The sequence below is a fragment of the Mesoplodon densirostris genome, chromosome 4, assembly GCF_025265405.1.
Source record: "Mesoplodon densirostris isolate mMesDen1 chromosome 4, mMesDen1 primary haplotype, whole genome shotgun sequence".
NCBI classification, from domain to species: domain Eukaryota; kingdom Metazoa; phylum Chordata; class Mammalia; order Artiodactyla; family Ziphiidae; genus Mesoplodon; species Mesoplodon densirostris.
Window position 1 is genome coordinate 23198242 of NC_082664.1, and position 13321 is coordinate 23211562.

At 39.8% G+C, this 13321-nt stretch overlaps 1 protein-coding gene across 1 annotated transcript in view; it reads left to right on the forward strand.

Annotated features, from left to right (window-relative positions):
* Positions 1–6423: 6423 nt before the first annotated feature.
* GTF2A1 (general transcription factor IIA subunit 1) overlaps positions 6424–13321 on the forward strand; it is a 45195-nt gene continuing 38297 nt past the window's right edge. Inside the window, exons 1-2 of the mRNA XM_060095750.1 lie at positions 6424–6880; positions 10727–10828. Coding sequence (XP_059951733.1) covers positions 6851–6880; positions 10727–10828 — 132 coding nt within the window. The 5' untranslated portion in view covers positions 6424–6850. The remainder of the gene's footprint in view (positions 6881–10726; positions 10829–13321) is intronic.

A 13321-nucleotide genomic window follows, 5' to 3' on the forward strand; every position in this document is an offset into this window, starting at 1 on the left:
TCCCAAAGAGATATGTTGAAACCCTAAACCCCAGTACCTTAGAAAGTGACCTTATTTAGAAACAGTGTCTTAACAGAGGCAATCAAGTTAAAATGAGGTCATTAGGATAAGCCTTAATCCAATATGATTGGTATCCTTATAAAAAGGGGAAATTTGGACACAGAGATAGACATGAACTGAAGGAAAACAATGTAAAGACACAGGGAAAATGCTATGTAAAGATGGAGACAGAGATTGGAGTGATGTGACCCAAGGCAAGGAATTCCAAGGGTTGCTGGCCACCACCAGAGACTGGGAAGAGGAAGGAAAGATTCTACCCATAGTGTCAGACAGACCATGGCCCTGCTGACACCTTGATTTCAGACTTACAGCTCCCAGAACTATGAGGCAATAAATTTCTGTTGTTTTAAGTCACCCAGTTTGTGATACTTTGTTATAACAGCTCTAGGACACTAATACACTTTCATGCTATCTGTATGAAAATATATTCTAGATTCATTTTGCATTAGGTAGGGCAATAATATGCAATTCATTTGGTTTAAATTTATATGTTTCTTGCCCCAGTCCTGGAATGAGAAATATTTACAAGTAGCTCTAATTCCTTTTAGTGGAAAATGGTACTTCAAGATAATAATCCAGGAGCTAGTAGTGCTCACAGATATTGGGCTGATCACCAGTGAGGTGTTCAGACTTTTTCAGAACATGTATTCAATATATTTTATAAGTTAAAATGTATTGAGTTTAGGTTTTTGTTGCTTAAAAAAACAAAAAAAGACACTTCCTGCTTTTGACCTAGAATCAGAATAAGATATTTCTCCAAGGAGCACTGGTCTTAAAGTACCATAATCTAGGTACTAGGTATACACATTGCTAATGGGTTGGTTATTGTTTCTCAGAGCCAGGGAGAAATATTTAAGACAAAATACACCATGACACTTCTAATTTAAATTCAGGACTACAGAATTTTCATTTATCCTCTTCTGTCTTAAATCTGAATTTCATTTCTCTTATGTTGGGAATCCCGCTTCTCAGCAATGACTGGGATGGTATAATTAGATCATATAATTACTCATCTTCTCTATCCCACATATCACATTAAAAAAAGAATACATATATAACATTATCACCACAAATAAAAATATTGAGAGCAGTGAAAAAAACTTTTCATATTTTTGTCCTTAGAGAATATCCCACTACAGATATATATAGTTTAATGACTGTGTTTTAAAGTCACTTGAAAAAGTTCCTCTTTGTGTGTTATGGAATACACTGTTAGGTTAATTTGCTTCATTTTATTTTCAATTTTGGGATTTCTTTTCAAAAGTTAACTTTGTTTTATAATCTACCACCTAGAAGAATTAGAAAAAGAAGAACAAACAAAACATAAAGTCAGCAGAATGAAGGAAATAATAAAGATCAGACAGGAAATAAATAAAACAGAGATTAAAAAACAGAAAAGATCAATAAAACCTTTTGTTTTTTTTTGAAAGGATAAACAAAATCAACAAACCTCTAGCCAGGCTCATCAAGAAGAAAAGAGAGAGGACCCAAGTAAACAAAATAAGAAAAGAGGAAAAATAACAGCTCATACCATAGATACATAAAAAAATCATAAAAGAATACTATAAACAGTTATATGCCAGCAAATTGGACAACCTATAAGAAACGGACAAGTTTCTAGAAATATACAGCTTGCCAAAACTGAGTCAAGAAGAAACATAATTTGAACAGACTGATTACTACAAGTGAAATAGAATCTGCAAAAACAAAAACAAAAAAACAAAAGCCCTCAGCAAACAGAAGTCCAGGACCAGACAGCTTCACTGGGGAATTCTACCAAATAAAGAAGAACTTATACCTAGCATTCTCAAACTATCCCGAAAAACTGAAAAGGAAGGAACACTCCCAAATTCATTCTATGAAGCCACCATCGCCCTGATACCAAAACCAGACAATGACAGTATAAAAAAAAAAAAATTTACAGGATATGTTTGATGAATATAGATGTGAAAATCCTCAACAAATATTAGCAAACCTAATTCAATAATACACAGAAAGGATCATACACCATGATTAAGTTGGATTTATTCCAGGGTTACAAGGATGGTTCAACATATGCAATTCAATCAATGTGATACACCACATTAACAAAAGAAAAGACAAAACCACATGATTATCTCAACAGCATAGAAAAAGCGTTTGACAAAATTCAACATCCATTCAAGATAAAAACTCTCACTGAGGGCCTCCCTGGTGGCGCAAGTGGTTGAGAGTCCGCCTGCCGATGCAGGGGATACGGGTTCGTGCCCCGGTCTGGGAGGATCCCATATGCCGCGGAGCGGCTGGGCCCGTGAGCCATGGCCGCTGAGCCTGCGCGTCCGGAGCCTGCGCGTCCGGAGCCTGTGCTCCGCAACGGGGGAGGCCACAACAGTGAGAGGCCCGCATACCGCAAAAAAAAAAAAAAAAAAAAAAAAACTCTCACTGAAGTGCGTATAGAGGTAACATATCTCAACATGATAAAAGCTATTTACGACAAACCCACAGCCAACATAATATTCAATGATGAAAAGCTGAAAGCCTTCCTACTAAATTCAGGAACAAGACAAGGATGCCCACTCTCACTACTTCTATTCAACATAATATTGGAAGACCTAGACACAGCAATCAGACAAGAAAAAGAAAGAAAAGGCATCCAAATTAGAAGGGAAGAGGTAAAACTGTCACTATTTGCAGAAGACATGATTATATAGAGAGCCCTAAAATCTCCACACAAAAACTATTAGAAGTAATAAATGAATTCAGCAAGGTAGCAAGATACAAGATTAATATACAGAAATCAGTTGCATTTCTTTACACTAACAATAAAATATCAGAAAAAGTAAGAAAACAATCCTGTTTAAAATCACATCAAAAAATATTTAGGAATAAACCTAACCAAGGAGGTAGCTATACATTAAAAGTATAAGACATTGATAAAACAAACTTAAGATGATTCAGAGAGGGCTTCCCTGGTGGTGCAGTGGTTAAGAATCCTCCTGCCAATGCAGGGGACACAGGTTCAAGCCCTGCTCCAGGAACACCCCACATGCCGCCGAGCAACTAAGCCCATGCGCCACAACTACTGAGCCTGTGCTCTAGAGCCCACGAGCCACAACTACTGAGCCCACATGCCACAACTACTGAAGCCTGTGCGCCTAGAGCCCGTGCTCCACAACAAGACAAGCCACCGCAATGAGAAGCCCATGCAACACAATGAAAAGTAGCCCCCGCTCGTCACAACTAGAGAAAGCCCGCACAGCAACGAAGACCCAGTGCAGCCAAGAAGAAAAGATTCAGAGAAATGAAAAGATATCCCATGCTCTTGGATTGGAAGAATTAATATTGTTAAAATGGCCATACTACCCAAAGCAATCTACAGATCTAATGCAATCACTATCAAAATACCCAAGATATTTTTCACAGAACTAGAAAAAATAATCCTAAAATTTACATGGAATGACAAAAGACCCAGAATTGCCAAAACAATCCTGAGGAAAAAGAATAAAGTTGAAGACATAACCCTTCCAGACTTCAGACAATACGACAAAGCTATAGTAATCAAAACAGCATGGTTCTGGCAGAAAAAAAAACAGATCAATGGAACAGAATAGATAGCGCAGAAATAAACCCACACACCTATTAATCTACAACAAAGAATTTAAAAGAATATATAATACAGAAAGGACAGTCTCTTCAAGTGGTGTTGGGCAAGCAGAACAGCTACATGTAAATCAATGAAATTGTAACACTCCCTCACACCATATACAAAAATAAACTCAAAATGGTTTAAAGACCTAACTATAAGACATGCCACCATAAAACTCAGGAAGAGAACATAGGCAAAACATTCTCGAACATAAGTAACAATATTTTCTTAGATCAATCTCCCAATTCAGAAGAAATAAAAGCCAATATGAGCAAACGGAACTTAATTAAACTTAAAAGCTTTTATACAGCAAAGGAAACCATCAACAAAATGAAAAGACAACCTATGGAATGGGAGAAAATATTTGCAAACAATGCGATCAACAAGGAGTTAATATCCAAAATACACAAACAGCTCATATAACTCAATATCGAGAAAACAAACAATCCAATAAAAAAATGGGCAGAAGACCTAAGGGAGGGTGGAGAGATAAATTAGTAGTATGGAATTAACAGATACAAACTAAATAGATAAGCAACAAGGATTTACTGTATAGCACAAGGAACTATATTCAATACCTTGTAATAACCATAATGGAAAAAACCTGAAAAAAATTACATATATATAACTGAATCACTTTGCTGGACACCTGAAACTAACACAATATTGTAAATCAACTATACTTCAAATAAAAATTAGGTGAAACCTGATTATAATTTTATTTGAGGACTGAAATATATCAGTGCTTTTTATATCTTGAATGAATGCTGTAATTATGCAGTATACTTTACAATAAGACTTCCATTAGGATTAGCAAGTTTGAGATATAAGATCTTTCCCCTCAACTTCTCTATTCACCAAAACAGCAGTCCCCAACCTTTTTGGCACCAGGGACCAGTTTTATGGAAGACAATCTTTCCACAGACGGAGGAGGGGGGGTGGCGGTGCAGGGGGGGTGTCGTTTCAGGATGATTCAAGCACATTACTTTTATTGTGCACTTTATTTCTATTATTATTACACTGTAATACATAATGAAATAATTATACAACTCACCATAATGTTGACAGGAGGTGGCGCTCGGGCGGTAATGCAAGCAATGGGGAGCAGCTATAAATACAGATGAAGCTTTGCTTGCCAGCCACTCACCTCCTGCTGTGCAGCCTGGTTCCTAACAAGCTGCTCACTGCAACTAAGAGTAGCCACCGCTGCGGGCAACTAGAGAAAGCCCGCAGGTGGCAACCAAGACCCAATGCAGCCAAAAATAAATAAATAAATACATTAATTTTTTTAAAAAGTAGTACTTACATAAGGAGGTAACAAGTCTTCTTAAAATAGTAAGAAATGAAAAGTATTAGTTAGTATAACTTTTCCCGCTAATGGTCACCCGGCTATTAAATGAATTACAAATGTTGATGGAAACATAATTTTATATAATATATAAAGAACACTATGATTTCCTGTGTTTTTTTTTGTTGTTGTTCTGATCCTCCCAAAGAAGCAGTTGTGCAGGGAACTGAGATGCAACTGATATTCCTCAACTATGATTTCAGAGGCAAAGAAGTTTGACATTTTGATTTGCTTTGCCTTTTGAGGATAAACTCCCTCACTTGTCCAGACTACATTCCATGTCTCTGGAAATTCCTAGGGACAAGAAAATTAGGTACTGTGAGCTCTGCCTTCTTAACAGAGCATTCTCTGTTCTGCGTGAAATGTTGATATAAAGGCGAGATTAGCTTGGGCAGAGCAGGTCAAAAGCCTATTGAGTTGCAGTACAAGACATGGACATTTTCTGCCCCTCTTCCGCAGCGAGAGGCCATGTGACTTGGTGTGTCAAATGCCAAGTATTTCAGATGTTAATATGTCCTGACCATGTGGAGTCACTGAATTTGGGCAATATTTTTAAAAACCGGGAAAAGTTGTGCGGTCGTAATCCAGGTTATCAGTGTTTCGGGTTGGCGGTGGGTGGCGTGGGGTGGCATTTCCACCACCTTGAAAAGTCATTTAAAGTACGTGGGATAGTAGAGGCCGGACCTTTGGGGAACTTAAACCCAGAGACTTTGTAGCTTACTGGTGGAGAGAACTCATACGGCTGCAGGTGTTATTAATTCTGGAATATGTTTACGGGGGGCCCAAATCAGCTTTCATCCCTTTTAAGAACTCGTACACAATTCTGCAAGCTAAAGGCCCATCCTAGGCAAGAGGTGCCAACGCCTCGGAACTCGGAATCTGAGTCTAGCCCGTTCTCGGAGATGACTCCGCATTTGAAACTTCCCTCAGTCCGAGCCCGCCAGGGGAAGGAACCTGGGCCACGTGACCGGCCCTCCTCCGCGGCCATTCCTAGCGGGGCAACAGCCAGCGCCCCTTCCGCATTTCCTATCCCCTCCAGCGCGCGACGGCGCATAAATGCCCGACGGGAGGCGATCCCAGCTAGCTCTGGACTCCTGTGTCACCAAAACTCACGCTTTTTCCAGCAGTGCTTAGCAAGTTCCTCATCCCAAAGCTTCCGCCTGGGTGCCGACCACGTGATCACGCGAGACTTGGGGAGACAGCGGTCCAACTTTACTACTTAAGTCCCCGGGCCCTGCCCTCACAACAGCCTCCATTGCGCGTGACGATGCGCGGCGGCCTCCGCCCCGGCGCGCCTGCGCACGCGGCTCTCGCGGTGTCTCGCGCTCAGCCCCGCCCACCTCTGCCCCCGCCCCTTCCGCCCCTCCCTCCCCCTCCGCCCTGTCTCTCGGCGGCAGCGGCGGTGGCGGCGGCTCGCGCAGCTTGTTGGCTCACTATATAAAGGGGAGAAGCGGGCGGACCGGACGGCTGGAGCTGCAGCCGGTGGCGGCAGCGGCGGCGCGGGGAGCGGCGACCGGTGGTGGTTTCCCTCCTTGGTGCGGGGTGGGGAGCGGGCAACGCCCCCCAGGACCCCTGAAGGGTCGTGGCCTTTTTTTTTTAAGGGCGATTCTCGAGTTTTTAGCTCCGAGGACTGCTCTCCTCCTCCTCTACCTCCTCTCACCGCTCCCCTCTCCTCCGTCAGGATCCGATTTTGTTTGAAAAATTTTTCCCCCCAATTTTGCGGTGGCTTGGGTCACCGGGTGTTTTTTTTTATTTGTTTGTTTTTGTTTTCATCTTTTCTCGGGGTTGCCCCCCTCTTGTTTGTGTTGTGTGTGGAAATGGCGAACTCGGCAAATACAAACACCGTGGTAAGGACGTGGTTTGGTGGCCGGCGGGGGCTTCGTTCAGGCGGCAGCAACGGCCGGACCGGGCGGGGGCGGGGACGGCCGCGACTCCCGGCCTCGACTCTCCTCAGTCGCCCGCGCGGCCGCCGCCGCCGCTTCCCGCCTCAGGCGGAGCGGGCCGGTGCGCCGGGCGGCGGGCGCGGGGGGGTGCCGAGGCTCGCGGCCGCGGCGGCGGGGAGGGCGGGGGCGCCTGCTGGGCCTGGGGCCGCCGCGGGGCGGTTGGGCCGGGGCGAGCGCGCGGCCCCGGCCCCAGACCCGGCTGCCAGGAGGGAGGGCGGGAGGGGCGCCGCCGCTTCTCCCCGAAGCGGGCCCGGCCGCGCCGGCTGGAGAAGGCTCCCGGAGCAGGCTCAAAACAAAAACCGTGTTTGGGGAGCTGGGCGAATCCCCAAGACCCACCGCGATCCACTTTAACGCAGTGAAAGGTTAATGGCTACTTTGGGGGTTACTTTGGGCGTTTTGGCGGTTGTGCTTAAAGAGCCTTCAGTGGGGCCATTTTATGTTAAAAAAAAAAAAAAAAAGGACGAAGGTTGAAAAGCACTTATCTCGGTTCCTTCCGAATCGGTAAAATGGCGAAGGGGAAGCAAAACCCCCATCGTATCTTCGACTAGCAAAAGCACCAAAACAAACAAAGCTTACAGTAGTGGTCAAAGTGCCCCGCTTTCGCCTTGAAATTTGCCTACTACTCACCGTTTGTCCCTTTTTTCTTACTTGCGATCACGTAGGTTTGCAAAAAGCAGTCACATAAATAACCTTTTCAGTCACCAACGCAAAATGTGATCACTAGTCCACCCCACTCTCTTATTTTTATTATGACAATAAAACACTTTTTTGCCCGGTCCCAAATGCAGACAAGCCCACGGCAGCCCGGCTCCGTACCGTTGACGACTCGGGTCGATCCATCATGGCTGCGGCCGCTTACCCTGCTTTTCAGTCCCTGAGCCTTGTGGTCCTCCTCCCTTTGGCTGCCCTGTTTATATAGAGCCATTGCCGCTCTCTAATATAGACTCTGCCAGGATGGGAAGGTGCTTTTCAGGCCTACGTCACCGCCTCTCCATTTAAACACCAGATCCGGCTTTAAATAGTGAGAGCTGCTGAGAGCGGGGCTGGGAGGTGCGTGCTCCCGAGGCGAGAGGCTGGCGCGTGCAGAGCTCAGTTTATTCTTAAGTCCTTTCCGTACACTGTAATTTCGTGCCCAACCGGGTCTGCTTTTAGAGCCCCAAGTTTTTGTTTTCATACAGCAGCTGGGATTTGCGGTCTTTGATAGGGGAAAACAGACTTGCCATCTTTTTTTATTTTATTTTTATTTTTTAAAGAGAACTTAAGCTCAGATGTCTAATCGTTCTTGTATTCAGAAGATGCATGCATTATTGTCGGTAATTTTTTTTGAAAAGTTTTCTACATTAATTGTTAGCTGTGGAGGATTTGATATTGGTAGTATTTTGTTTATCACGTATTCAGGAAATGTTAGAAATATAGCTCCTAATATTTCATTATGTTTTCCTATAATATTTGAGATACGAAGCTTTTCAAAGAAATAGTAAGTGCCTAAAGCTTCGACGTAGGACCTATGTCTACAGTACATTTATGGATCGGGGAATTGTGAGTAATTTGCTTAGTGCAAACTGGGTATAAAAAATTAAAATTCTAAGTAGACAGTGTTTTTGCTGCATTGGATGTTAATATGATATCCAATATAGAAATTAATCCAACTTATTTTCCAATATTGTACCAGAGACTAACACTTTTGAAAGAAATCCTTTAATTAATCATTAGATAATGGCACTAATGGCCCTTTAATTTACGAGTTTTTAAGTTTGGAATATCTGGTTTTTGAAAACCAGGACAAACCTAAATTACCGTGTATTTCATAAAAGGCAAAAACTTTGGCTTAAGTACAGTTTAGTATTTTAAATAATAATTAAGAAATTGCTTATTTCAAATGCCTGTGTACTCACATACTTTGAAAAACGTCAGTATTTTGCGCGCTTTTTAACTCTTGAACAATTTTAAATTGCGTATACTTCATGAATAATACACATTTCCCTTTCTTTAACTATAGTGCATATGAATCCATTAAGTGGCCAAGTTGTGGGTTAATTAAATTACAAAAGCAAAATCTTAAAGCAAGATTGATTCATTAAGTAGGGAGTGCCAGAAAAAAGCACATTGTACCTATAAATGTGTGGATATATCCAAGCAGAGTATTTTTAGGGATGACCGACTTCAGAAACACCAGAACATCTATTTTGCTGAAAAAATAATTTATATCATCAATTTGAGATTTATACTACCATTTTAAAATTACACTGTATCTTTATAATGCCTTGAGTCATTGGTTTTAAAAAAAACACTTTATAAATGTATTTTTGTAATTCAGTAGTTGAATTGCCATAGATAAGGTGATACCCATAGTCAGATAGACTTTCCTTATGTATAGAATAAGAATGCTAGCATAAGGAGGCACTGTAGAGATGCAGAAATCACATGAATAATTTTAGTTCACAGAGGCAGATTTGGCAAAATAAAAAGCAGGTGAGTGAGTGGAACGGCAAAGGTGAGAACCTAGATACATGAATTGTTTTTCTGGTTGTAATGAAAAGGAACAAATAGTTTTTAATGGTTGAGGTAAATTGTATAGAGGAACTCATTATTTGTATTTCTGGCTGGACAAGGACACATAAGAAGTTTCCCCTGTGATAACAGTATTGCTGGGAGAGATGCTAATGAAACATTTATTATATCTGTTTGAGTTTCTTATGAGAGCAAACCCTTGGTTTTATTGGGTAAGCAGTAACTTTTAAGCAAGATATAAAACACAAATAATGACAAAGTATTAAAAAGGCTGTTGATCTTAGCTCTGTGTGATAATGGATAAGATTTATAGCAAGGCATCTCTGGTTTTACACTCTGACAAGCAAACTTCCTTTTGTCCATTAAAGATAGGATGTGGGTTGGGCAAATTCTTCCGTCTCTTACCTTTTGGTTTTTAAAAAGTACTTTATACTTTTAAAGTGCTTTCACATCTATTCTCATTTTATTTTTCTGTCAACCTTCTAAAAGCAAGCTTCCCCCCAAGTAATGCCAACAATAATAGTTATAATAATAATAGTTTAAAAATAAATATCGAGGCTGCTTATAATTCTATTCCATAGCATCATCTGGGCAGTAGTAGGAGAGAAATCCTGGAAAAGAGATCATTGTGTCTTGTTCCTCTGAGACTTTGAGACCTGTTATTGTGGTTATATGAACAGCTTGATGGTATAATTTAAAGGTACAGACTGGGTAACAAAAACTGAAATTAGGTGATTTTTAAATTTGAATACTTATTAGGTTGCAGATTATTACCAGGCAAATCACAGGACATAAGTTTCTGTTAAGACAGCGATGGCGTTAGGAGATACAACGGGTTAAACCAAGCAAGGAATAATAAAAACCAGACATAGCAACCCATATAACTATATCGTTGGATATAGTCAAAACACATTAAGTGTTTTGACTATAACAACATGGGAAATTACAACTGGAAACTGTATAGACCTTGTATCTTTAATGATCTTCTGTATATGAATTGTATTAAACAGTCGTAAAACCTTTATTAAAATATGCAGTCATCAAATAATTAATTTTAACTAAGGCAAATGATGTTTATGGGAATGGCCATACCTTTAAAGTTATATCTTCTCAAATAAGTTTTAGAGAGTTGGAAAAGGGACTGTTGTATTACATTTGTTTTGAATTTGTGAAAATGTTATATATTTTAATATGTGAAAATAACGTGTTTTTCAGCAGTCTTTTATTTTCCCTTTAAAGCCTAAGTTATACAGATCTGTGATTGAAGATGTAATTAATGATGTGAGAGACATCTTTTTGGATGATGGAGTCGATGAACAAGTTCTGATGGAACTAAAAACTGTGAGTTTGCTGCTTTTTTTTTTTTAAACATTCTCTTCAGTTAGAAACTATACTCTGTAATTTTGCCATATGATGACCGTTTGACTTTGTTGCAGGAAGCAGTATAGTTATGTGAAGGGTGCTGGTTTTGAATCCCAGCTCTACCATCCATTCTTCCTCTCACCTTAGGCAAACTGCTTATATTTCAGTTTCCTTATATGTGAGATGAGAATGTACTTACCTTTTAGGCTTGTTTTGAGGATTTAATGTAATGACTATATAAAGTATTTAGCAAAGTGCCTGGCAATAGTATTAGCTATTATTAATGGGCAGCTAGTATCCATTTATGTTTTAATTACTTGACATTCCTGCAAGGTTTTTTTTTTTTTTTCCTTTTTTTGTGGTCTTAATGCACTGGTATTCTAAAATGTATTTATGTTGTGGAGATTAAGTGCTTGATAAATTTCACGTTCTGGAGTCCGATTCTCTATGTGGGCCAAATATTTGGTTTATAATGTATTCTAGCTTGGGAGCTGCTTTTCTGCCTCTTCTATTTACTTGGATTTAAGCAGAAATATATAGATACTTTTATTTAGCATTTGTGTTTTCTTGATGCTGTAATGACTCATGAAATCATGGAATATTTTTGCCTTACTGCTCAGAACAGTGGTTCTCAAAATATGGTCAGTGGACTTCCCCACAGGCTCTTTCAGGGGGTCCATGTGGTTGGACAGATGCCCAAGTCTGAATAATTATAGTATGTTTGTCATATTTCCAGTAAAAGTTGTATTCCATGAAAAAAAGTGACCAGTTAAACTTGCAACTCAAATGTACACAAGTGCTTTTCCTTGAGATAACTGTTCCATATGCAGCAGAAGGGCTTTATGCATGCTTCCCATTTTGATGTACCAAATATTAAAGAGATGTTTACGTAAAGGTTGAGATGAGATCATTGTTGATATTAAGACATGCAGTTGTTTGATATTCTATTCATGATATTCTATAATGAAATGTGTTCACATTTGGCATATCTGCATACTTCACTGAACTCATATTTTCCAAATGATCAATGCATGATGTTGCAAAATCCCTTCAAAGTGAAAGATAAATTAATGGATTCTAATCGAAGAGTTTGAAAAGTTAATTGGTATATGGTTTCAGATTGTACATTGCAGCTAACTGTTAAGAAACGATCACTTAAAATACTTTTTCCTTTTCCAACTACTTAGCTGTGAGAAGGCAGATTTTCTTCATATACATCAACGAAAGCAAACTGAACGTAGAAGCAGACATGAGAATCCAGTTAGTTTCCTTTTAAGCCATTTCTCATGAAATTTTTTTGGACGATATGGTTATTTTCATTGAAAGTATTTATGTTAACATGTAATGGATACGTTTTATTTTATTTTTTTTCTTTACTCCTCTGGATCTTTTTTTTTTTTAATGGAAATGCATTTCTTTTATTTATTTATTTATTTATTTTATTTTACTTTTGGCTGTGTTGGGTCTTCGTTTCTGTGCGAGGGCTTTCTCTAGTTGTGGCAAGAGGGGGCCACTCTTCATCACGGTGTGCAGGCCTCTCACTATCGCGGCATCTCTAGTTGCGGAGCACAGGCTCCAGATGCGCAGGCTCAGTAGTTGTGGCTCACGGGCCTACTTGCTCCGTGGCATGTGGGATCTTCCCAGACCAGGGCTCGAACCCGTGTCCCCTGCATTAGCAGGCAGATTCTCAACCACTGTGCCACCAGGGAAGCCCACGTTGTTATTTTTAAATATCAACATTAAAAAAAATCTTATTTAAAATTTCATAAAAGTGCATTGAGTTCCTCATTAATTTGTAAAAATGATAAAGGACTCAGACTAAAAAGTTTTGGAACTGCTGGCTTAGAGATTGGGAATTGAGCTCCTTTAGAGCTATGTATAAATAAGTAATCACAGTTAATGAATGCTAAGGAACATTTGTTGTGGTTTTATTTATCCATTCAACAGAGGTGTGGAGGCTGCAATTTAGCAACTTACTATTTTAAATAAAGCAAATCTCACCTGTGTTGTGGTGATGAAATATATCTTAGAATGTTGCAGCATCTGTGGGCAGCTTCTATAGAGTTTTCAATATGAATCTGCCCCTTTGAGGAAGGGAAAATATAGGTTTGAATGAGACGAGGAAATATTTATTTACCTTGTGAGAAATGTAATGGTTACTGAAAGTGAAGAGTAGGTATTTAAAAATACAAGTGAAGGAATGCCAACTCTGAGACATGAGTTGGAAGAATAGCAATATAAACTACTCAAACACATAAAGTATCTCAGGGATATGAATAAGAAGAGAATAAACTTATTTTGATTCCTTCATGTTACATGTAATGAATATTTTACAAATATGTTATAGCCTTATAATGGTTGTCCTTGTAGTTCTGTGATCTTATGTAGAAGGTACAGCATTTTTAGGTGCAAAAAATTAGTCCCAAAGGCTTTAATTTGCGGTATGTCAGACTAGTGGTCAATCCAAGTTGT